This window comes from Ictidomys tridecemlineatus, chromosome 13 (assembly GCF_052094955.1).
Source record: "Ictidomys tridecemlineatus isolate mIctTri1 chromosome 13, mIctTri1.hap1, whole genome shotgun sequence".
NCBI lineage: Eukaryota > Metazoa > Chordata > Mammalia > Rodentia > Sciuridae > Ictidomys > Ictidomys tridecemlineatus.
Window position 1 is genome coordinate 23,570,380 of NC_135489.1, and position 24,509 is coordinate 23,594,888.

Consider the following 24,509-nt stretch of genomic DNA (forward strand, 5'->3'; position numbering starts at 1 on the left):
GCTACTAAGCTGTTCCCACCCCTTCCCTTGGTGTGAGAAGTTTGTGCACACCATGAAGAAATGCTTCCCATTTCACAGGACCTGAGAACATTCCACATAAAACAGTGGCTCTGCTCATTCTTGGCTCTTCTCCCCACCCAACCAGAATGGTGGAGCTAGAACACCACACCTCCTCCCCATACTTGTGACCTCAGATGCCTGCTAAGTTCCTGATGTGCCCGGCTAAGCATGTCTCTCAGGGTTCAGAGATGCTGGGAGTTAGGAAATCCTGCTTTCTTCAGCCTTGGTGATGTGCGAGTGGTGAGCACTCATGTTCCCCTGGGGCAGCTGCACATGCCCTGTGTGCATGTGTAGTTGGCCAGAGTACTACAGCCCAGTAAAGTCTGTATTTTTAGGTGGGAGTTAGATGAAGAATAAGGAGAATGCACTTGAATCTGTTGAAAGGAAGCACTCATGGTTCCTTAGAGGAAGTTTGGCTCCATTTACTGTGGGTAGTAAGCAGGTGCCATGTTATGGTGGGAGAATGTCAACATCCCATGGCCAGCCCACCATGATGGCATCATGCCCCGAATGCAGGGGTTAGGGCATCCTTCATGCTTTCCTTCACAACGAGTAAATTGAGGCTCCTAGAAGTATCTTGCCCTGGATGGAAATGTCCCACAAATCCTCCTGAAGGAAGACCACTGTGTCTTCATGAGTATAGTTAACGTGTGACTCTGCCTGAACTCTTTCGTGGTCCCACAATCTCTTTAAGTTCTGCTTCTGTCATCTGCATTGTTTAAGCTCCTGGCTCCTCTGCCTTAGGCTGACAGTCTTGGTGTCATTTATGAGGCACCTAGCCTGGTTTTACTTTGGGTTTGTTTTTTAAAAACACTTGAAGGAAAAATGGGAAGAGTTAACTCTAGAGGGTCAGATTCCTGACATGGAGGTAGAACTCCCTCTTGGGTCCTTGGCCCTGGTTGCTCCCCAGCCATGCTCCAAGACTCCTGGGGCTACAGCCAATGGGAAATGTCTTTGCCATCCTCTGCTGGCCTTGGTAGCAGAGGTGGAAGGAGCAGCACTGGGTCTTGTAGTTGGAAATCTGGTCTTCAAATAAATCGCCAAAGCTTCCTACTGGATCTTGTCCCTATAAGTTGAGTGAAGGAGTGTTAGCAGATTGACCTCTGTCAGCAGGAGGGTAAGTAGACTTTTGATGTGGTCACCCATGAGGCAGTTAATTCTTACGAATTTTGGTTTTCTGTTACCCAAGTCTAGTATTTTGTTGCTAACTCTTGGCCACTTAACACATGCTCTGCGTGTGAGAGGCGAGGCAGGCAGTCCATGAGACTGTGGATGAGAACATCAGTCCTGGTTACTTGCCCACTCAGCCCAAGTTGATGGCTCCTGTGAGTGGTCTTAGAAGCCCGTCTGCCTGAAGCTGTTACTGCTGAACTTCAGGAATTGACCTAAGTGCGACTTTGTCTCCTGAGATGACTTCATTTTCCATCTTTGAATCTCAGGTGGCTGTGGGTGGGCAGGATGCCATGTGAGGTGTCACATTTAGAACTGTGGGATAGTATTTTACACTATCAGATAGTAGCTGTAAAATACTATCCTAAGCCTGTGTGACCGAGAAGGGAGTGGTACTCCTCAGGTTTAGTTTTGTTAGAGTCCTGTTTTGAATCGGCAAGTTTTCCTGCCAGCCTAATGAATGATTGATTTACTTTCCATTATTGGGTCTTTTCCAGCCCATTAAAGCGAGTCTGTCTTTTGAGGACGCAGATGTGTTTAGAGACTTTATGGATGTAACTCATTTGAATCCCAGGATCCACAGACCTGGGACATGGTACCAGAGAGACCCATGAATAAAAGGGCTGACATCCTTGTGTGCTTCTTCTGTGCTCTGAATGCCATGGTTACATGAATTATCTTCTAAGCTATGAGACTGGTTGTCTTTGCTTCAACGCTTTCGGTCTGAAGCAGGTGTCACTCGGAAGCCTCTCCTGTGGTTGGATATGTGATGATTGAGGGGCTCTGGCATGGTTAGAGGAAAGGAGGCTGGACTTCTGATGTCAGGCTCAGCAACTCAGTGTGGCTCTCCAGATATTCAGCTTTGAGTCGGCTTGCTCTATGGGCACAGAAAGCAGCCACCTAGCAGATATCCAGGTGTGGAACAATGGCCCTCAGAGAAGCGCCTACTTTCAGGTGAGTCTTTGGGGTAGATGTCCTAAAATGGCCTTGGAATTAGGCCTGGGGGGTTAGACGAGATTTGTATGTGAAATGGGTCTAGGAGATGAAGACTTCTAACAAGTATGTAGAAGAATAAGACTATCTTTTTTACCCTGCACATGAGTCGATTGAAAATGAATCAAAGACCTAGGAATTGCACCAGAAACTATGCAACTCTTAGAAGAAAATGTAGGGTCAATATTCCAACATACAAGTACAGGCAATGGCTTTCTCACTAGGACTTATAAAGTTAAGGAAATAATGCCAAGAGTTAAGCGGGACAGTATCAAATTTAAACTCTTTACAGCAAAGGGAATGAACACATAAAGAGAACTTACAGAATTGGAGAGAACACTTGCTAGCTACTTTTCTGACAGATTAATATTCAGAATATATAAAGAACTTGAAAAACTTAACACTAAAGCCAATTGACCCAATTAATACATGGGCAAGTGAACTAAAAAACTGATAATTTTCATAAGAAATACAAATGACCAACAAGTGCTTAAAAAAAAAAAGTTGAACATTTTAGGAATTAAGGAAATGTAAAATTAAAACAAGATTTCATCACCGGTTAGAATGATAGCTTTCCAGAATTCAAACATTAAGTGCTGGAGAGGATGTGGAAAAAAAGGAACACTTTTACGCTGTTGGTAGGACTATAAATTGGTACAACTGGAAATTAGTATGGTTTTTCCTCAAGACTGGGCATGCAGCCACCCTATGAGCCAGCAATGCCACTCCTTGATAAATATCCTGAAGAATTGGTCATCAGATGGATTCAGTGACGCATGCCTGTAATCCCGGTGGCTCAGGAGGATTGTATGTTGAAAGCAAGCCTCAGCAACTTGGGCCCTAAGCAACTTAATAAGATCTTATCCAAAATAAAAAGGGCTGGGGATGTGGCCCAGTGGTTAAGCACCCCTGGGTTCAATCTCTAATATACAAAAATTTAAAAAAATTAATCATCTTACTACAACACATATCCCTGGTTATCGCAGCCTAATTCACAGTAGCCAAACTATGGAACCAGCTTAGGTGTCCTTTAGTGAATGAATGGATGAAGAAAATGTGGCATATATATACACCATGGAGTTTTATTCTGTCAAGAATGAAATTGTCATTTGAAGTAAAACGGATGGAACTTGAGAGCATTGTGTTAGGTGGAACGAGCCAAACTCGGTCAAGGGTTGCATGTTTTCTCAGTTGGAAAGATGAAACAAAGTGTGGGGCATGGGGATCCCCCTGAATGGAGATCAATAGAGTGGAGGAGAGGAAGAAAAAAGGAAATATTGGGGGAATGATTGACCAAATTATGTTGCATGCCTGGTCAAATATGGACAAAAGTGCAACGGTGAATCCCACTTCCATGTGGAATTATAATGCACCATAAAAAAAGGAAACTCAAAATTTTCACATGAAGAAACATGTAAGGGGAAAACATGACTATGGGAGTAGTCTAGAGCCAGTAGACTTGGGTGTTACTTGTACTTATAGCAGGTCTTTTTGACCTGCCATTAGCACAACTTGTGCTTGGGTGGGGGTGAAACTTGCTGGGTCAGAAAGGTCTCTTGCGTATGTCTTCATGTTCTCCCACACCCTGCCCTAAGGTTGCCTTTCACGGCCTCACGTTGCATTCTATGGTTTGTCCTTGTCCTGGTCATCTTGCAGTGGACAGTCCTGTGAGGGTCTGTGCTGGGGGGCCCACTAGGCCTGGGGTCCCTGGTGAGGCACCACAGTGCAGGTTGCAGAGGAATTCTAATCCAGACCCATCTTAGTGGTAGCTCCTGGGGCATCGGAATGGAACCAAATTCCTTTTTGGACAAACGAGATCCTTTCCCGCGACAGTCTCTCATTTTCTGTGTCTGTGCTCTGTCTTTGGGGCATGCTAGTAAAATGACCAAAATCCGGAATGGGGAAAGGCGGGGTTGTGTGGAAGATAAGGATGAGCATGTTAAAGAGAAACTGATGAAAAACTCGGTGAGGAGCCAGTTCTCGTGGAATCCAGATTTCATCGTGGGCATGGGAACTGAAGTGTTCCTTTGAGTCTTGAAGAAAGTAAAGTAGGAAAGTAAACACTGTCTTTATTCCTCAATTCTGTGTTCTCAGTCCTGGGGACGCCCATGGGCTCTTTAGAGTCCTCACGGAAGGGAGAAGAAATGCTCTGACACCCAGAACATGGACGTGTGGCCCGAGACCTCTTCCTGCTGGCCTTGCAGTTGTGCTGCTGGCCCCCTAGCTGACGTTGCTCCCAAGAGACGTGTGAATCCTTGATCTCGTGTCGCGTCCATACCTGTCTCCTGAAGCGTTTTTTCCCATCCCCTCCTCCTGGGAAAGCCTCTGATGCAGGAGTCTTTGCTCCTTTGGAAGCGGCGAGAAGGGAAGTTGCAGATGTCACTGTGGCCTGAGACTCGATTCCCATCTTGGGGTTCCCTAGAAGCTTTACAACTGTTTAATTGAAGCTTTTTTTATCCACCTGTAGAAGACTTGAGTTTCCTGGCTGGAATATGAGGTTGGAAGTGAGATTCCTGGGGCACTCAGATTCCCATATTGCAGATGTGTGGCTCTGTGCCTGGAGAGAATAATCTAACTTTCAAAGCTACATAGGCAAAACACTATGAAAATTGAGTGTTTACTTTTGCAATTGAAGAATGCCTACAGCAGGGTTACTGTAACATGCTTAATGATACTCATAATCGTTATGCTGTCTGGTAATTTAAGCATAAATATTAAATAGTTGATGTCGAATGGCTGTAATTAATAATTCATTTCTATAGCCAAACTATATTTCAAGTTTCTTTCCCAATCACATTATGTATTTACTGATCAAATATTTACGTGCCTAAAGTATACCATGCTCTGGTAGTTCTTGCTATTCCTTGGGCCTTATACCATCTAGTCATGTCTCCTAAAGTGGATGTTTTAGTTAGCATTTTTGTTGCTGTGACCAAAAGACCTGACAAGAACAACAAGAGGAAAAGTTTACTTGGCTTGTCATTTCAGAGGTCTCCATCCAAAAACGGCTAACTCCACTGCTCTTGGCCCAAGGTGAGGCAGAACATCATGGTAGAAGGGCGTAGAGGAGGAAAGCAGCTCGGGGCATGGCAACCAGGAAGTCTACTCATCAGACACCCCAAAGGCACACCCCCAGAGACTGGCCTCCTCCAGCCACACCCTACCTGTCTACAGTTACCACCCAGTTAATCCCTACCAGGATTAATTCACTGATTGGGTTATGAGAGCCTTAACCCAATCATTTCACCTGTAAAAATTCTTGCATTGTCTAACACATCAGCTTTTGGGTGACTCCTCATTTCCAAACTGGAACAGTGGCTTTCTAGTTCTTGATCAACTTGGTGCTAAGCCCTGCCCCCAGATTCCCAATGTCTCAAATATCTCAGTCATTTAAAGAGCAGTGACTGGGTCTTGAGGCAGAGGCTGTGTGGTCTTAGGGGAGGAGGAATAGAAGAGCTTAACTTAGTATCTTTGAGACATGTGGGAGCCTTGTAGCAGTGGAGGAGGGGTGCAGATGAACACTGTTCTTCCAGCTAGCCCCATACCCTCTAGACACTCCAGAAATGGAAGCAGATTCCATTTCAGGCCCAAGGAAGAGAAGTCTGAACTTAGAGGGCTGGGGGCATCATCTCGTACAGTGGTTCTCGGGGTGCCCACCAGCAGAAGGAGCATCACTGAGAACCTAGTCAGAAATGCAGATTCATGGGCTCTATTCCTACCCTGCTGAACTAGAACCTGGGCCTGGGCTCCAGCAGTCTGTGCTTAAACAAGGCCACCAGGAAAAATTGATGGAGCAATGGTCTAGTCTGGCCCCTTCACTACAAGTTTGAGGCCCATATGGGTGAAGTGACCCAACCTCAGGCACCGTATCCATGGTAAACACCTCCAGCAGAATGTTTCCCAGCATACTTCTACTGCCTGAAGTGCACTAAGAGGGGGTCTTTTATTTTTTAATTAAGAAAGAAACTTTTAAAAAGTTATTGCCTGGGATATTTTACACTGTTACTGTGGTCTGTGCTAGGCTATGTTATGGTGTCATGCTCTATTAATGAACAGGTCCCACGTGTGGCAGCATGTTTTCTCTTGCCTTGAAAAGGTTAGCAGAAAGTCCTGGCAGAGTTGAGATACCCTTGCTATGAAGGGCCAGATTATAACTATTTTAGGCTTTGTGGGTCAAGAAGCAAAATCAAGGATTTCTGTAGTTTTTTAAGGGAAACTGCACTGAAAGTTGCCAAAATGTTCTAAGAATTTGAAATAAGGGGCAGATCTAATACCATCATTTTGAAGTAGTGATGAATATAGATATTTAATGATCCTACAGCAGCTGTAATATGAGAGCTAAAAGCCTTAGATTTTGCTAACACTGCTGTGATTTCTTGGTATATTTTTAAAGGAAGGAGATGTCAAAGTTATCTTCAGTACAACTGAAGATGTTTTTCATTCCATCAGCTTACTCTGGGTTCTATCCTAGGACCTGCTGGGAATCTGCATCCCAGGTTAAGAACCCCTGAAGGACATAATAGGACACTGCTTATTTCTCTCAACTGTGGGCAGTAGCCAGCATCAGGATGCTTTTCTTAATGCATGGACACCTCTGCCTCTAACATTCAAAGCTGACCACTGCTATTCCAACTGTGTGGAATTTGACAGTATAAATCCAATTAACGAGGAAACTGATTTCTAGGTGATTTATCATAAGCCATTAACTGGAATTTGGAAGTAAATGTAAAGGCTCCTATTGCCTGCAGGTGGAAAGAGGAGTTAACACATTCCCAAATATAAAAGGCCTTAGTTTTTTTAAGCTAATCTTTAAAAATGTTGCATTGATGTAGGTTATACTGATTACGAATAAGTTACAAGGTGTTTAAGTTGCTGTGCCTTTGCGAATTTGTATAGTGGACCTTCTAAACAAAGCTGCTGAATCTCTAGCAGTGGTTCTTAACCTCAGCAGAACTAATTAGAATTAATTGTGGAATTTTAAAAATCGATATCCAGGTTTCCCCTTTCCCCAGTTACTAGAGATTATGGTCTTGTAAGCAGGGAAGGCTTCATAAGCTCCACTGGTGTCCCTGATGTACAGAGTGGGGAAATCCACAGTGAGGAAACGATGCTTTGTGGTTAGGTTGTAACCAGAGACCATGACATACCTACTGGGATCCGAGCACTCTAAGTGTCACCTCTTCCCTGACCACTGCCTGTGTTTTCCCTCCCTGTGCACAGCCTGACACCTCTGCCTACACTTAGCCCTGGGGATGGTCCAGGAGGGCTGAAACCATCCTGGACCCTGAAGCCCATAGGGTCTTGTCCTAAGGGTGTCGAGCAGGGTCTAAGATGTTCAGATGAGTATTCAGTAATATTTTTCCGGCCATGGTGAGAAGGAATGGATAGGAGGGGATGACATCACAGGGAGAACAGCTGTATTGTTCTAGGATCCAGGAGAGAGGGGGTAAGGAACAGGGTTTGGGGGATGGATAAAATAAAGGTTATTTATAAGTGTTTGTATCTATTTGTATATATTTATATTTTTATGCATATTTTAAAATACATTGAACAAGTCTGCCTGACCTAGTGCAGGAAGGGGGAGAGAAGGGGGTCCAGGGTAGTTAACAACAAGGTCCTCTTTTTCAAAAGATTTTCTAAGTTATGACAGCAGAATGCATTTCAATTTAAAGTACAAGTATAGTGCACAATTTTTTGTCTCTGGTTATACACAAAGTAGGATCATCATTTATCTTCATACATGTACTTAAGATAATGATGTCCATCTCATTCTCCTCCCTTCTCCCTCCCCTTTGCCCTATCTAAATTTCCTCTACTCTCCCAACCCCCATTAAGGTTCAGCATCCTCATGTCAGAAAACCTTCAGCTTTTGGATTTGGGGGATTGGCTTACTTCACCTAACATTATATTCTCCAACTCCATCTCCACAAATGCCATGATTTTATTCTCTTAATGCTGAGTAATACTCCTTTGTGTATATATACACATATATACATGGATATATTTATCCATGCATCTACTGAAGGGCATCTAGGTTGGTTCCACAATTTAGCTATTGTGAATTGTGCTGCTATAAACATTGATGTGGCCGTGTCCCTGTAGTATGCTGTTTTTAAGTCCTTTGGGTATAAACCAAGGAGTGGGATAACTGGGCCAAATGGTAGTTCCATTCCAAGTTTCCAAGAAATCTCCATACTGATTCCCATATTGGCTGCACCAATTTGCAGTCCCACCAGCAATGTATGAGTGTGCCTTTTCCCCCACATCCTCGCCAACACTTACTGTTTGTATTCTTAATAGCTGCCATTCTGACTGGAATGAGATGAAATCTTGGAGTTGTTTTGATTTACATTTCTCTAATCACTAGAGATGTTGAACATTTTCTCAGATTTGTTGATCGTATATCCTCTTAGAAGTGTCTGTTCAGTTACCTTGGCCTCTTTATTGATTGGGTTACTTGGTTTGTATGTGTGAGATTTTTGAGTTCTTTATATACCCTAGAGATTAGTGCTGACATGCGAGTGGCAAAAATTTGCTCCCATTCTGTAAGCTTTCTTCACCTCACTGATTCTTTTTGCTGAGAAGAAGCTTTTTAGTTTGAATCCACCCCATTTATTCTTGATTTTATTTCTTGTGCTCTAGGAGTCTTACTAAGGAAACTGGGGCCTAATCCAACATGAAGATTTGAAGGTCCCCTCTTTTAAAACAGACTGAAATTAAAGGCCCCTGGAAAATTGAACAGTTAGCTTATACTGAGGGTAAAGACTGAAAGGTTGTCCCCTGGCCTGGGGTGCCAAGCTGGCTGAGAGTAGAGGTAGCCCCTGCCTGGCCCGCCTCATGCAGCCTGGCTAAATTTGCAAATGTACATTTCCTGCCCTTTGTGTCTCACTTGGCATGCTGCCTTTCAGAAAAGCTTTGCTCTAAGCTTCAGAAGATGGAATTTTTGAAATGATAAGTTTATTCTATCTATTCTGAAAACAAGCTTTTAATAAAGCCAATTTTCCTGCCAACTTGACTCTCAATGTTTGTGGAGCAGAAGTGGTGTGACTCGGCTCCTCCCCTTCTCCTGTAGGTGCTACCTGGTAAATCAGCCTTGTCGGTCCTTGTGCCGTTGAGGAAGCAGGACGAAGAGCAGGACGTGGGGAGCTGAAGAGCCCTGTTTGGACACGTGGGCTCCATGTGCAGTGGTGCAGGGGTTTGACTTGGGAAGGCTGGGGACGTTTCTGGGTGTGGACAACGTGGGGTGGAGGACAGGGATGGCAGTTGGATTCATGGAGGGAAATGAGATTTCCTAATGGGCCACCTGGAGAGGTGAGGGTGATGCTGAAATTGGTCTTTAAGGAGGCCCTAAATTTAATAAGACTAGTGGCTGAAGCAGCATCTGTGAAGGGAGAATAAAAGATGCTGTCTTCCTGGCAGCTAGTCAAACCGCAGGGCATAAAGAGGTCGCATTTAGCTGAGTTCTTTAGGTACACTCCGCTCCAGGTTCTGGCTGCACTACCGGCCATGGAAAAGTCCTCCTACTGAAGTCTCTTTCACTGCAAAGTAGATCCAAGATCAACTGAAATAGGTAGAAAATGTTTACTTGGCATTACAGGCTGCAGATGTTACATTATATATAATATAAATATATATATATATATATAAATAAAACACACACATACACAAACGTATCATAGTTCACCCCCTAGCTATTGACATTGACCAACATAAGTCTATAGAGTATAAGATTCTAGAAAACTTTGCCTGTGTTGCTCACACTGGTCTAAACCCATAGGTTTGAGTTCCAGAGTGTTGAGACTGGCAGAGAACTGCACTTCATATGGAATATATCACAGCTCAGCTGTATCCTGTGTCTGGAACCACAATGTAAGAGCAGCAGCATATCTTGGATCACCTCCCAACCCCTTTAATATCAAGGAACTAGTGCATTCCCATTCCCACTAAGGAACTTCCTATCCAGAGCTGGGTCTCGCCATACTCCTGCTTATCTGCCTGGAAGGAGTGGGCTAGTGCAGCTCCCTGGGGCTCTTTCCATGATGCCATCACATCTGAGATGGAGATGGCCCTTTCAGGGAATAATTAACAAATGAAAACGGCAGATTGATTTTTTTTTTTTTTTTTTTTTTTTTTTGCTATTGCCTATATTGTGATACACCTAGGTTTATAAATAGAGCTTACTACTCCAAGGGTCACTGTGAAACTCAAGTGGGAAAATGATATTTGGTTATTAAATGTGTTAAGTACTTATCTCTCACTGTCAAAGGTTCATTTTCATCTTGCCAAGTAGACAGAGGTCTGCTGAACAGCAATGAAGTGGCTTTCATTAACGTTTATGGCAGCCTTCCTGATGGCTTGTGTTGAGTTCTGGGCTGTGCCCGAGTGCAGTCCTGCTCTGGGAATGGAGAGAGTGTCAGTTAAGGATATCAGTGTCTGAGGGCCAAGGGACTCTGGCGTGCCCATCTGCTGCCCTCACACCTGGAACCTAAGCCCTGCAGGAGCCCTTCGTTGTGGTGTCCAGAATGTAGCCCCTTCCCACATCCAGGCCTGGCTGCCTTGTTGGAAGGCTTCTTGGAGTCTCCTCGGGAGCCTTCAGACCCAGCCCTTTCTCGCAGCATGAGTGTCTTCATGGTGTTTCTGACCTTGGGAGGAAGCCCTTGAGTGTTAGTCACATACTTCCAATTCTGTTTCAAGCCCCAAATCTGCCTCACTTTAACTTTTAATCTCCTCAACTTACCTACTGTATGCCCTCCCCAAATAATCGGATTTCTCTTTAATTCAAGTCTTCCTATCTCATACTTTCCCAAATCTGGCTTCTCACTATCAGGTTTTTGATTGTGTTTTGTATTGATATAATTTTGTATCTTAATGTTTAGTTTTTGCTTAATTTATAAAAACAGTATCGAACTGTACATAGAGTAGTCATCTGGAAGTTAGCTACAATGAAACTTGGGAGCAATGCTATGTTTTCCTACTCTATTTCCTACTTACTAACGCTGTCCATGGTGCTGACATAGATGATGTTGTTGAACAGAAAAGCTTAATTAAAATTTCTATTCTCTAGCATAGTTTTGTTTTTACTTTTTACTGTAGTAGATGTGTTTCAGTGATGGTATAGCCAATAAGGGAGTAGAACAGACATGGGGGGTGGGAAACAGTGGGTTGATTATCCCTTAGCGAACAGAGTGTATATTCTACTGACACACCCAAAATTCAGGCCATCTGTCACTACAGGAGGAAGCAATAGAAGGGCTAAGTGATATGTTCAGAGATGGAGTGTCCTTGCTGCACCTTGGCAGACCCAGCTTCCCTCCTTTCTGTTTGTTATTGTGTTGTCAGGGTCCTAAACAGGTAGTGCTTTTGCTCTTCATCCCTCCTTAGAGTTTCCAATTCGGGGAAAGAGTTGTGCTTTTCTGAGCCTTGGGAGGGGGCTCCTCCTCTCCCTGTGGGTGAAACATGAAAAGACTAAACATAGGGCAGGAACCGCCAAGTTTGGTTTTCTTATGCAGATACTTGTATAATGCTCAAGGGGGCTGCAGACACTGTGCCGCTGCATGTGACACTTCTTGCTAAGGGCTCTTCTTTGAACACAGCCCAGGAGCTGGCCTGCTCATCCAAGTCCTTACATCTGAGATTGGCCATCAGGAGACTTATGTTCATTGTTGGAGACCAGGGTATTGGGGGTGGGCAGGAGGTAGATGAGTAAAAGAATAAGCTGTGGAGGTGGGGTGTGCATGGAAGGGCTTCTGCAGAGTGATACTTGAGTGTGATGTTGACCCTGCTTCATATTTAATGCTGCATCAGAGCTAAATTTGTTATGGGGCATTTGAGACTTCTCTATTATACAAAACAAAGGATGTAATGGTAACACAGCAGTTGTGGAAAGTCGTACAAAGAACTGGAAACCTGTGTCAAAGTTTGCGCTCAAGGTCTCACCAGCTGGGGATTTCTGGGTATGTAACTTGGCCTTGCCAAACTTGTTGAAAGCAAGAAGGCTGACACCCAGGGATTTTGTGAACCATAAGCAAGAGTACATGGCTAAGACTTTTGTAAACCATTTAAGCATGATGTAAATAGGTGGTTAATTAATTATATTAAAAAGGAGTTATCCTTGAGCTGCCATAAAGCAAAATGATTGAATACCGGGCATTAAGAGCCATGAGATCAAAGAAGGAAAAAATCGGTTTAAGCTGGAAGAGCTTTAGGCTGCCACAAAGTGGGAGAGAATAAAGAAGCCCATGTGGCTCGGATATAATCAATCAAGAGTGGCAGGTGGTGAAGCTGGCAGGAGGTGCTGGGCCTTGAACACTGTAGAGCGTGGCTCTTATTCACAGGGATCCCATTGAAAGGCTTAAAGCAAGGGGAGATAGAGCCAGCATTCCTTTTCAGAAAGTCATATGAGATATTAGGGGAGGCTGGAAAGCTTTTGTGTAATGTGTGTCAGAGATGATGATGGCTTGGACTGAAAGTGCAGAGAATAGAGCAGATTGTATCCTGGAGAAGAATTCAAGGCAGAGGAAGGAATCTCTGCTGACCCCAGGTTTCTGGCTGGAGCAGATAAGTAGAGGCTAGGGGTGATGAATTGGAGAGGGCCCTGGGCCAGGAAGGGCTAATTAGGTTTTGGTGTTGGGAGCCCTGCCCTCATGGAGCCTTGGCTTTAATGAGCAGCTGTCAGAACATGGGTGGGAGAGTGCATATGTCTTCAGAAGGGATCACCTGACCTTGCCGGTCACTGTCCAGATAGTGCTGGGAACTCAGATCTTTGGGACAAAACCAGGGCTGCTTCCCCAGTTCTGAGGTAACTTGAGCCAGGTTTCCCTTTGGTGTCTGTACACAATGCTGGTTGGAGACTGCAGGTGACAAATGAATCTGCAGAGCGCCCAAGCAAGGTGACACTTCAGCAGTGGTTCTTGAAACACAGCTCCAGAGTGGCTCCCTGGTGGTCAGCACACACTCCATTGGGTAGGGAGAACTCAATTGCCTTTACAGCCACCTGCACCACACTCTCGTTGCCTGGGGGTCCCAATAGAAGTGATGAGGGGAGGTTCGTCCTGCTCATGGTCTTGAAATGCTGTAGTGGTTTGATGGGAAACTTTTGTAGAAAAAAAAAGTGGCTTAGAAGCCATTAAATCTCAAAAACTCAGATACTGAGAGGTCATGATGTGAGCTGGGGGTGAGTGGTATGTATATGTGCATGCTTGTGCACACTCGCCGTTTTACCTGGAACCTGAGGAATGGCTGAGCCCCTTTGGAGTCCTGTGCTCTTGTCTCAAGTACAGGCTTTCAAGGGTGTGCTTATGTTGGGGTGTTTCCTGGAGATGGCCAGAATGTGAGCAATAACAGGGCACTAAATTCCTTGACTGTGATTTGCTTTATTACAGAAAGGGAATATCCTTGGGCTCAAGAAAGAAGGATTTACTGAAAAGCATATTGGCCCAGGTTGCCAACTAAGTCATCTCTGTAATTGGACTCAATGGAGGGAGCCACACTTTGGAAGGACATGGGGTAGGAGTCCATACTTTTACCAATGTTCCCTACTACCAGTCCTGGATACTTGAATATTTGGGACAAGGAGATTTTCATTGCCTTTGTTTTCTGTTGGTCTCCAAGAGACCCTTGACTGAAATTCGAAGTCATGACCCCGTGCTTTAGAAGTGAAAAGACAAAGGACCAGAAAAAGGAAGTGACTGACGGTCGTATCATGGTAAAGCCACCATGGAGACCAACAGTGTGGGATGAAATGTCAGTGTCTTAAAAGTGGCACAGAACAAGTGACGTGAGACTCTAGGAGATGGAGAAATAATTGCCTTCTGGGATGCCAAGGCAGGGAGTTAAGACCAACTTCCTGATGTAGGTAGAACATCAGTAGAAGGGGGTATGTTGAAGGTGGCCTTGGGATACCATGAACAGCAGTGCTGGGAATGTGTGCCATCCTCAGGGACTTGTGTAGCCCTATGTGGCTGAACCATAAACCATCTTAGAGGAGGTGTGGAGATCTTCCCATACAGTCTTGTGCAGATAGATGTATGAGACGCGAAGTTTGCTTTATAATGCAGTTAAGTGGCTTACAGAGTCTGTCGATGGCAGAATGAGGACTTCAGGCATATCACTTTGCCCCATATCTGTTAAGGGCTTCAGTGTTGTGCATTGTAAAAGGGTTCAAATGCTCAGCTAAGGAGTTTGGACTTGATTTGATAAGCAATGAATTGCTGTTTAGCTTTCTTGAAAGGAAAAAATTTAATTAGAGCTGTGCTTTAGAAATCTAATCTGGCAGAAGTATTAGGATGAATTGGAGATCCCTGTACCAAATCGAGAGCTTGGGCTTTGGGGATTCAAATCCCAAGAGATTGCACTGAGATTATCTGGAGGTCAAATAAGTTACTACTTTTTCCAAAGTCAGATGGCTAATCACAGTGCAACTGAAATTGAAATTCAAGTCTGTCATTAATGCCTGTATTGTGGATTCTAGTTGTTTAATAATGAGTTGGAAGGAAAGATAATGTGTTGAATGAGATTGAGAGTGCTGTTCAATGTTGTCCCTTAGGTGCTGTGATGCAATAGTGTACGCATACCAAATGTGCACCTGGCCCTGCAGTAGGTTAGGAATGTGGGTACTGTGTGCACAGGTGCATAGTTAAATAAGACATCAATTTCCCCAAACATTTTACATCAGTCTCAATTAGGGAAATTTTGAAAGGCACTCACTGGTGTAAGAGGTGAATTTATCTGACTCTAGCTTTCATGTTAGTATCAACTCTAATATCCATCAAATTAGGAGCTAGCACTCATGGTCACTTCCTATACTTGTTCCTCCAAAGAGCCTCAAATGTAGTATACCACATTGGGGGCATTTATAATTCCTGATACTGTCTCTACCATGAACCTGCTCATCCTGCTATTCTTGTTGGATTGCTGCTTTTAATTCTTTCTTCTAGCCTCTCCACACTTGTCTCATAAACTGGCTACTTAGCCTTAAATGGTGTGCCTGTTCCTAAAACTTTCCTACCTCTTGTCTGAGTCGCTCTTTCCTGAGCAGTGCAGGGCTGTGAGTGAAGTAGACAAGGGTCACTGGTTCTTACCTTCTCTATCAAGTGCATTAGTTTTCTGGGTCGCCTTGCAGTCCAGTTTGCCATGGACTTCCCATCTCCCTGCCTGCTGATGGGCTTCCTCCCCTGTCATCCACATGTTGGTTCTTGTTGAGGACGCTGGATAGTATGTCCCTCTCCATTCTGTGTGGTTCTTTGCTGAGGACTAAGTTGAATCCTGCACTCATCCACTTACTTTAAGTCACGCACACAGAGGCTGGCTGCTACAGTCCAGTTCTCCTTGATGCCAACATACAGGGAGCTTTTGCGATGACATTACACCTTTCGGTGTAAAGATGTCACAGGACACAGAGACAGATGCTCTGAGGATAATAATAGTATACTGGAACTACGAGGGGATCTCCAAAAGCCACCGTAATTCCATCTCCCATGACTTGATAGGAGTCTGTATAAGTTGCCAAGTCATTGGTTGGATAGTGAGTTTGAAAGATGCATTTTTTCAGCTTCATCTTAAGTGTCTTTTGGCCACTGAGAGCACTCAGGTCCCTCCCCATTGCTCACAACTTGTGTGAGCTGAGACTGTATAGCACCTTGATGTCCTTGAAGAGTGGCTCACAGATGAGGTCTCTTCAGCCTGGCCCTCACAATGAATCCCCTGGAGTTCCCACATTTCTTATGAAGTTGTGCATTCCATGTGGTTCTCTTCTGTCCATCTAGTCTATCTCAAACTAGATTCCTTTCTGTCATCACCTCACTTTTCTGGTTTCTTGGCTGTTGGCCTAGTTCAGGAGAGATGCCAGTGTTCATCCACACGTGCTGGTAAGCTACAGCCTCCCTGTGTTGATAGCCAGCAAGAAGGTGCTAGGCCACCTGTGGTGACTACTGGGTTCTTCTTTGGCCCACTCTGCCTAGGAAGTCACAGGAGCTGGCACCCAGAATCCTGAGTTCTATACCCATTTTCATTTAGAAAAGAGGTTTACAATCGGCGAAGCCCTAAGTGGCTTGCAGCCCAGCGGTTCACATTGAGGATGAGCCTTGTGCTGCGCACTGTTGCTAGTGCTGGGCGTTGGAGTGCTTGCCCTTGTGGTGGATTTGGGAACTGGAGGAGTGGTTGAGTCCAGCCCTTACAGCAACTCATTTTCCCAAATCTGTGGCACCAGTGTTCTTGCTGTCTGCTTTTAAAGTCGTGTTCCTTAGAGACCTGATAGATTAATGTCCATTACTTGTCTGTCTTCCTACTGTTTTAAGGAGATAAAGGTAGATGCATTTTTTTAATCCTACATAGGATATCTTGTTTTTGCGTTCCATTTAGTCTGCCCTGAATTCCCTCATACTGCAATTGATAGCTCTTCTAATTTCTGGGAAACGTGAGGCAAGACGAGGCTGGTGGCTACTAGCATGCACTTTGTGATACAGCTGTAGGAGCTGAAATGTTCAAATCCGTGCCTGTCGGCATGCTAGGCTCAATCTAAAAGAAGAAAGATCCTTATTCTCAAAGATACTAGAACTTGCACAGTGGCACAGGGTGGGCATGTTGGAGAAACAAAGTTGAAAGTGTGTCTGTAAATCCTTGGGGTGTATGTAAGAGGGAGGGAGGGGTGCTGCGCCCAGGATCCTGGAGAGTGTCTGACTGGCCTCCTCTGCCTTCTTGTGGGTGGTAAAGGCAGTCAGGTGCATTTGTAAACCCCGTTCAGAATGGCTGGCTGCTTCCTGCTTTCAGATCCTGCACAGGCCTGTTGATGGAGGGCAGGTTATTTTTACACTGTCATTGCACATTCATCCTGAAAGTGGGAGCGATGCCGCAGGTTCAGCCCTTTGTCGGACAGAGTCCCTGAAAGGCAGCAGAGCCTTTCCTTGGCCAATGACTGACCAGAGCTGCTTCCCTTCCAGAGATGAGAAGAACCAGTCCATCATAGTCAGTGGGGAGTCGGGCGCTGGGAAGACGGTGTCGGCCAAGTATGCCATGCGCTACTTTGCCACGGTCGGTGGCTCAGCCAGTGAAACCAACATCGAGGAGAAGGTCCTGGCGTCCAGTCCCATCATGGAGGTAAAGCCTTCCTGGCTGGAGTTACTATGCTGGTAGCAGGACTGCGGGGGCTTGAGTTGGGGGTGATAATCGTAAGAATCCTTGAAGGGCCTTATGTAGGCAGCATCCTCGCCTCTTCCTGAGAGGCCCACTTTGGAGGAAGAAACCCTGGAAGTCGCTGTGAAGCACAGATGGGAGAATATTCTCACTTGGTTGTGTCCCTCGGGTCCCCAGCATTGGGTGGCACATTCTCCGCATCCCTGGTCTCTGCTGCATATTATAGCAGTGATCCTTTTGCCATCTATTGCCATCTCTGCTGCTGGCCCCTTCCCTGGTGCCATCACATGTCAAAAAAACTACTCCACTGAAACTACTAGATGGTCTGAAAGGCCCACTGACTCGGGAGGGTGTGTTTTGGGGGGAGGGGGGCGGGAATCTAGGGTAGAATATTCTTTCCCCAAAGTATTTGAGCATTTTATCTTTGGGAGTGGGGGCGAGGGCATTTCTGCTGAAGATCCTCAGGAAACGGTTGCCTGCGATGGCAGGAACTGGTCAGAGCAGGTCGCTGCCTAAGTCAGCCAGGACTTCATGAGAAGGGCCTGGGCTGGGAGGGCTCGGAGCAGATGATAAAAGTGCAAGGCCAGGAACATTTCCTAAAGGCTCACTCCTGCTGTAAATAATTGTGTTTTAGGGTCAGAAAACCATCTTTTTTCTTTCCCCCTTTATAAGGACTTAACTCTGACAGTAGAAGTAAAGGGTTTCATATCCCTGGGCCAGTTTTGAGGCCCTGCCTTTGAGGCCAAGGCTCTTTGTTATCTGGGCCATGGTCTGGTTAGGAGTGGACCTTCTGCTGGTCCTGGGCAGCCCTTTCTGTTTTATTAGGAAGAAATTCATTTGAGAACTAGAAGTGCCAAAATAGCTTCAAGTTTGCTTGAGAAGCCCCAAGCCCTGTTGATGAAGTCGCTTTCAGATTATTCTGGAGCAAGATCTTGCCTGGACCTTTCCTGGTCCCCTCTCTCTCCTCCTCCCTTTACCAAGTGAATGAGAATACTCTGAATCTTAATCCATAGAAGTTTAGTGGTTACCCAGGCAAAATCTCCTGCCTTCAGAGTTGTATTGTCAAAGCACCTTCCTGCACCTTCCTTAATGATAGGATACTACTTGTTCTTTAAGAATTCAACAAAAGTAAGTTTAAGTACTATTTAAACTGGAAATGATCAGTATAGTTGAAGATGCTTTTTTTAAAATCAGACATGTGAAAATGGAAACTCCTATTTGTTACAATTCTTAAACTGGAGGATGCATAAGAATTGCTGCGAGGCTTATTAAAGCTCAGGTTGCTGAACCCGACACATCAAGATTGATTCTGAAGGGCTGGGGAGGGGCTCGGCGATCATTTGCATTTCTCACAAGTTCATAGGTGATACTCAGGCAGATGGTTTGGGTATCACATTGTAGAACCACTGGCCTACTAAAATATTGTGAAGGGATCCCTGGAAAATGGGAATGAGTTAAAAATCCCCTGTAATACTCCAGCCTGCTAGGAATCATCCAGTGTTTGGGCATCTATCCTTCCAGCCTTCTTACTGAATGTTATAGTGTAAGCCTTGTCCCCATATCATTAGACTGCATGAAGTCTTATTGGCTGTCAAAATGGATTAACTACTAGCTTTTCCATAGTTTAACTCCCTATTGTCTGATACTTAGTTGGTAGCCTATTCATTCAGTTCTTATTCTAAGTTCCAAGGTCAGGGCCTGGCCACGGCCCCAATTCTGAAGGCATTTGTGAATCATGGACTTGGCCTCCCTGAGATCAGATCTCTTTGTTAAGGCAACTAAGCACTCTATAGTAATCATTGGATATAAGCTCAAATAAGAGAAAGTTTTTGCTGTTGTTTTTGTCCTGGAGTTTTAAAATTCACTTTATCTTTTAGGCAGTAAGATTGCAGAGACGGACCACTTTTAAAGATAGAAGTAATAGTAATGCTGGGCAAAACAGAAGGGAAGAAATCTTCAATGCGTGGTGACTGAACAATTGCTAGTCATGCTGGGAAATCAGTAATCACAATATTGTATTACTAAACAAAACACAATGTTCAAAAAATTTATTGTGGTAAAGTAACAAATTTCCATTCTTCCTCCAGTCCCTGATAACCTGTCTCCAACTTTGGGACCCTGTAAATTTGACGATTCTAGAGACCTCGCACAAATGGAACCATGTAATGTTAGTCCTTTTGTGTCTAGCTCATTTCACTTAGCACAATGTTTTCAAGGTTCATCTGTGGTCTACCATTTATCGGTATTCTTTTTTATTGCTGAATGATACTTCATTGAATGGACATCACATTTATCCTTTCCTCTCCTGATGGACCTTTGCATTGTTCCTGCCTTTTGGCTGTTGTGAACAATGCTGCTCTAGGTAGACTTGGGTATGCAAATATCTGTTCTGAAACTCTACTTTGGGAATACTTTTAAAATACCAGTGGTCAGAAATATCTCAAGTTTGCAGTATTCCATTTCGGCCTGAGTAGGTTGGTTGGGGGAAGCAGAGGGCTTTGGCATGGGAGAAAATGGAAAAGTCACTTGTGCACCCCCCAATGCACAAGATGTGGTTCATTTGCTGTGATTGAAGGTATATATACGAGAACCAGCCTAATCTTTACACCATCATGTAAATACATAAAACAGTGGTTCATTAATTTTTTTTCTCCATGTCCAAACTGGTACTTTGGAAATGACTCGGGTAAATCCTGAGGGCTCTTTACACCAGATGTAGAATTTTGCCATCATGGAGACTGTCCCTTGAGCTGTTACTCACTGAAACCTTTGAGATAGTTTGGACTGGACATGAAGAGGAAGATGTAGAGCTGGTAAGAACCCTGAGTGGAATTAAAAGTGTGCCCAGGCAGTGAACTGAGTTTTGCATTGCCGAAGTCTGCAAACATAACTTTTTAGAAGATTTGAGTCAAGCCTGTCCTTGGATCAGGAAGCCACATCAGCTGTAGCTCCTTGGAGGGTTGTAACCACCACAGGCATGTCTTAATCAGGGACAGCTGATTACTCTGCCCCTGTTCCAGGGAAGGGTGACACCTCCCCCATGAAGTAATCAGCTGTGGTTATGTCATCGTCCCCTTGCTTCTGTAGCAGCCCAGGAACTGCAGAGGTCTCCTGGGGGGAGAGGAGAGCCGAGGGCAGAATTCCCAGTGGGCCAGCTAAGTGGCAGCTGTTGGAATTAAGGTTGCTGGAGGATGGATTGGGATTGGCTGGGACAGATTGGGATGATTTATTGTCAGCACTGGTGCTCTCTGACCCCATTCTGTTTAAAGGCTTGTCAGCCTCCCAGGAGTAATTTGTTCACAAGTCTGCACTGATTGAAAGAGTATTGCTAATCAAGAGACTATAGGAGCAGGGACAGAGCCCACATCTAGGATAGAGGGTCACATGGCTTTTTAGGATGACAGCAGTCTGTAGGCATGTAAGTCCAACAGCCACAGAGAAATCCCCTTGCAGATGAAAGGGACCAAGAGTATAGTGAACAAAAATGATAAAAACAAAGACCAGATAAACTTTCAAGGTTTTTTTTTTTTCCTTTTAAAAAGAAAGCCTGCAGCTCTTAGCCCATTCAGATAAGAGCCTGGCCCCTGTGTACCTTACCCGTCTCACTCCTCTAATGTTCTCCATGCATCTGCAAACTCTAGCCCCTCTACATCTGTCCACTCTCACCCTGTCCCTTTGTCAATGTTATTTGCAGAAACAGAACTCTGTCTCTTCTCTGCTGATAGAACTCTATTCCAAGAGTCACTTCAATTTTTTTCCAAACAGGCCTTTCCTGTTCCACTGGGCATGGCTAACTGCTCCATTGCTTCCCTAGTACTTGATATGTCTCTTGATTGTACAATTCAATTATATTGAAATCGTTTCAGTCCATTTGTGTTTTACTATGTATTTGTGTATACATACGCAATAGTTTTTTGATGCTATATAAATGGTAGGTATCCTATTCCATCAACTGTTTGGCAACTTGTGCTTTCGTCAACATCGTTTATCCATGAACTGTGTGCTGTAGTTTATTTAACAGCCTTATAGTGTCTCTTTATATGACTCTGCCACATTTGTTTTCACCTGGTGGACATTAAGGTTGCATTTTTTTATTGTTAAATAGCAAAACACACTTGTATGCCCATTTGAGAATTTGTCTAGGCGTTATCTAAACATAGAATTGCTGGATTGTCACATGCTTCTATGGGCCCTTTTAGTAGACAGGCCCAGTTATCTTGAAGAATGATGGTTCTAGTACTCAGATCCACCAAGTCACTTTGTGAAGCAGCCTAGTGAGGGAAGAAGACAGATCTTTGGGCAGTGATCTTTAGATCCTGGGTGAGGTTTTCCTAAGTTGTTGCAAGGAATGATCTCAGACATAGTGAGATTTACTTACTGCCTTTTTACAAATTAAGATGTTTGAACTTTTTGAAACTAAATGTTTGAAGTTGGAACTTGTTGAAACTGGGTTATCCTTTAGAGTTTTCCACAAACTGGTCTTTGTTGATTGCATCCTCATAATTGTTCCACATGTTCCTTTGTCCCCTGTGTTTCCTGTAAAAGCATAGTAAAATTTAGATGTGTTGATTTTTTTTTTTCCTTTTTTTAAAATAAGAAACCTTACTCAGGCAATCTTGTGGGACCCCGCTAAGGGCTTCTGTCAGCAGTCATTGGTTATGCCTAGATCTATTAATTCATTACATTGTAAGATGGTGATATTCTTACTGTTATTCTTTCTGCATTTGTTAGCTGGAACAAACCTATAAAACCTATCTTTTTTAGAAGATTTGAGACGCAGGTTACATAGGACAGCTAAAGCAGATGTTCAATTCCTTATTGACTAAGTTGAGAGTAATGAATCCATAACTCCCAGCATCATCTAATAAGTATATATTTACTTTTGATGCAACACAGCCATTTGAGCTGTGAGAAGTTGCCCATGTGCATGGCTGCTTCCTGAGTGGTTGAGAGCTGGGTGACAACATGGAGAACTGTGACTTCACATAGAAGGAACACAGACTTCAGACCTGGGCATGTCTGAGCGAATGTCTTGGCATGGCCATTTTGCAGCCATGTAAACCTTGACACATTCCTTGACCTTCCTGAGATTTTTCTCCCCAAGTGAGGTGAAAGGTTATAATGCCTATCTCATAGGGTTCGTGTCAGAATTAAATAAGGCATCCAGTCCAAGGACTAGCTCATGTTGGAAGCCTGGGAATGCTTTTATCAATATTTTGGGGAATGTAGCTTGCCTTTCCAACATCCAAATGAAACTGGCTTGCTTAAATGTAACAGCCATTGTCCTGTGAGTCCTGAAGGGTCTGACCTCTGGAGGGGAAGTGGGCACTCTGAGATCTCTGCTGAGGTGGTGAGGTTGATGGGTGCTAAGGGCACAAATGCCTGTCTCCTTTGGTTGGCTTACAAGATTACAGACACGATGTTTACTATATAAACTCAGAAGCATCTTTGGGGGTCTCCTGTCTGCCTCATGAGGTCTAGCTGTCCCTGGACCTTGGGTCCAGTAAAGAGATGCCTTACAAAGTCATTCAGCACACAGGGTTGTACTTAACCCCACTTCCCTGCAGGGGAAGTGTATGTGTGGGGTGTAGGCTGCATTACATACTTTAAACCCTAACAGGAAAACTATTCACAACCTAAACTGGAAGTTGTAGGATTCTAAAATGGCAGGTGGCCAGAAGAGTCCAAAATTCTCATTTCAAAATAGAAAAACCAAAGTTCATTTATAGTTTCATTCACTCAAATGTGTGAGTGCCTACCACCTGCAGGTGCTAGAGAACCCTGCTGAAGCAGGATGGGTAGGGCATGGGCGAGGGAGGGAAAGGGGACATGCAGGGCCTGGGAGAGCATGTGGCAGGAGGCCCTCCCTAGCCTGTGGGGTCCGGGAAGTCCTGCCCGTCATAAGGTTGAGACTTGAGGGAAGAGGAGGAGCCAGGTAGGTGCAGGGAGCTCTGGGAAGAAAGCTGCCAGCAGAGGGGACTGTGTGTGAGAAACTTGGGTGAGGGCAGAGCGCACGTGGGTGTCATTGAGAAAGGAGGCATTCGGGACCGTTAGGTGAGGACTCTGGCAAGGCTGGGTGTATCCAGCCTGGCACATGAGTCAGGATGAGGACTGAAGACTGTTTCAGGGTAGAAGAGGCCGTTGAAGCATTTCACACAGGAAATACAACCAGGTTCACATTTCAGAAGGATGGCCCTGGCAGTCAAGTGGAGAATTGGCAGCAGGATGCAGGAGCAGGGAGACCTGTTGAGAGAGCACTGACATTGTCCAAGAAAGAGGCAATGGTGATGTGGGCCTTGGCAGTGGACAGAAGCAGGAAGAGATGCTCCACCATTTGTGAGAGCACATTGGAGGTAATTAGGGCAGGAGGTAGGCAGAGCAGGCCAGGCCTGGCCCAGGCTGAGCTGCTTCCCTAGGGAGTCATGTGACTCAGCTGAGGCACAGTAAGCTATGCTCACCTACAGGTAGGAATGGCAATAGTTTTCCTCCTGGAGTCTTGGTGGGGTATTTTTATTTTATTTTTTTTATCAGTATTAGTTGAGGTCAACTTCTTGACCTCTGAAGCGCTAGCTTCTAGCTGTTTGCTAGCCTTGTAAATGCATGCCAGCTGAGCATTATGGGCTTGGAGCTGTCAGGAGATGATGGTAGTTCTGTTGCTTCAATTCAGCTAGGCCCAGGTGTGGAAAGTGGGTTGGGGTTTCAGCTTCTCTTTCAATGTCTTTATGCCTCATTGTTCCTAGATAGCTAAAAAGTTAGTGGGTATTTCTAAAGATGGTGTTTAAAAAAAAAAAAAAAAAACTGTAGGAATGTAAACATATGAAAGAGATTAAAATGCTAACATCTTTTTTTTACCAATACATTAGTAGTGGGATGTTTTATAGAAAGCTTATACTGATGAGATCAGTCGTGTAGCTACTGATTTTAAAAGTCATCCAGTGTTTTGAATGTCCCTGCTACTGCATAAGAAGTGATACCGAGATGGTGATTTCCTGTTGGTCCTAGTAATGAGGTGTGCCAATTGGCCCATTCCTAGGAAGTACCACTTGTCAGTTGAGAATAACAACTACTTGGAGATCTGATCAAAGTGGATGAAGCCTGGGAAGGTTCGTTTCTCCCAGAAAGTTCAGAGCTAATGGGCACTACCATGGGTTTAGTGG

General features: G+C 44.4%; 1 protein-coding gene across 6 annotated transcripts in view; it reads left to right on the forward strand.

Moving 5' to 3' along the window:
• The window catches only part of Myo5b (myosin VB), a 301,342-nt gene that overhangs the window by 143,317 nt on the left and 133,516 nt on the right, over nt 1–24,509 (forward strand). For 4 of the 6 annotated variants that reach the window (XM_078030049.1, XM_078030050.1, XM_078030051.1 and 1 more), the window contains exon 5: nt 17,160–17,316. The exons of 1 other annotated variant lie outside the window; for it this stretch is intronic. In XM_078030049.1, coding sequence (XP_077886175.1) covers nt 17,160–17,316 — 157 coding nt within the window. Of the gene's footprint in view, nt 1–13,681; nt 13,729–17,159; nt 17,317–24,509 lie in introns of those variants that run through there. One more of the 6 variants, XM_078030053.1, reaches the window with a different exon arrangement.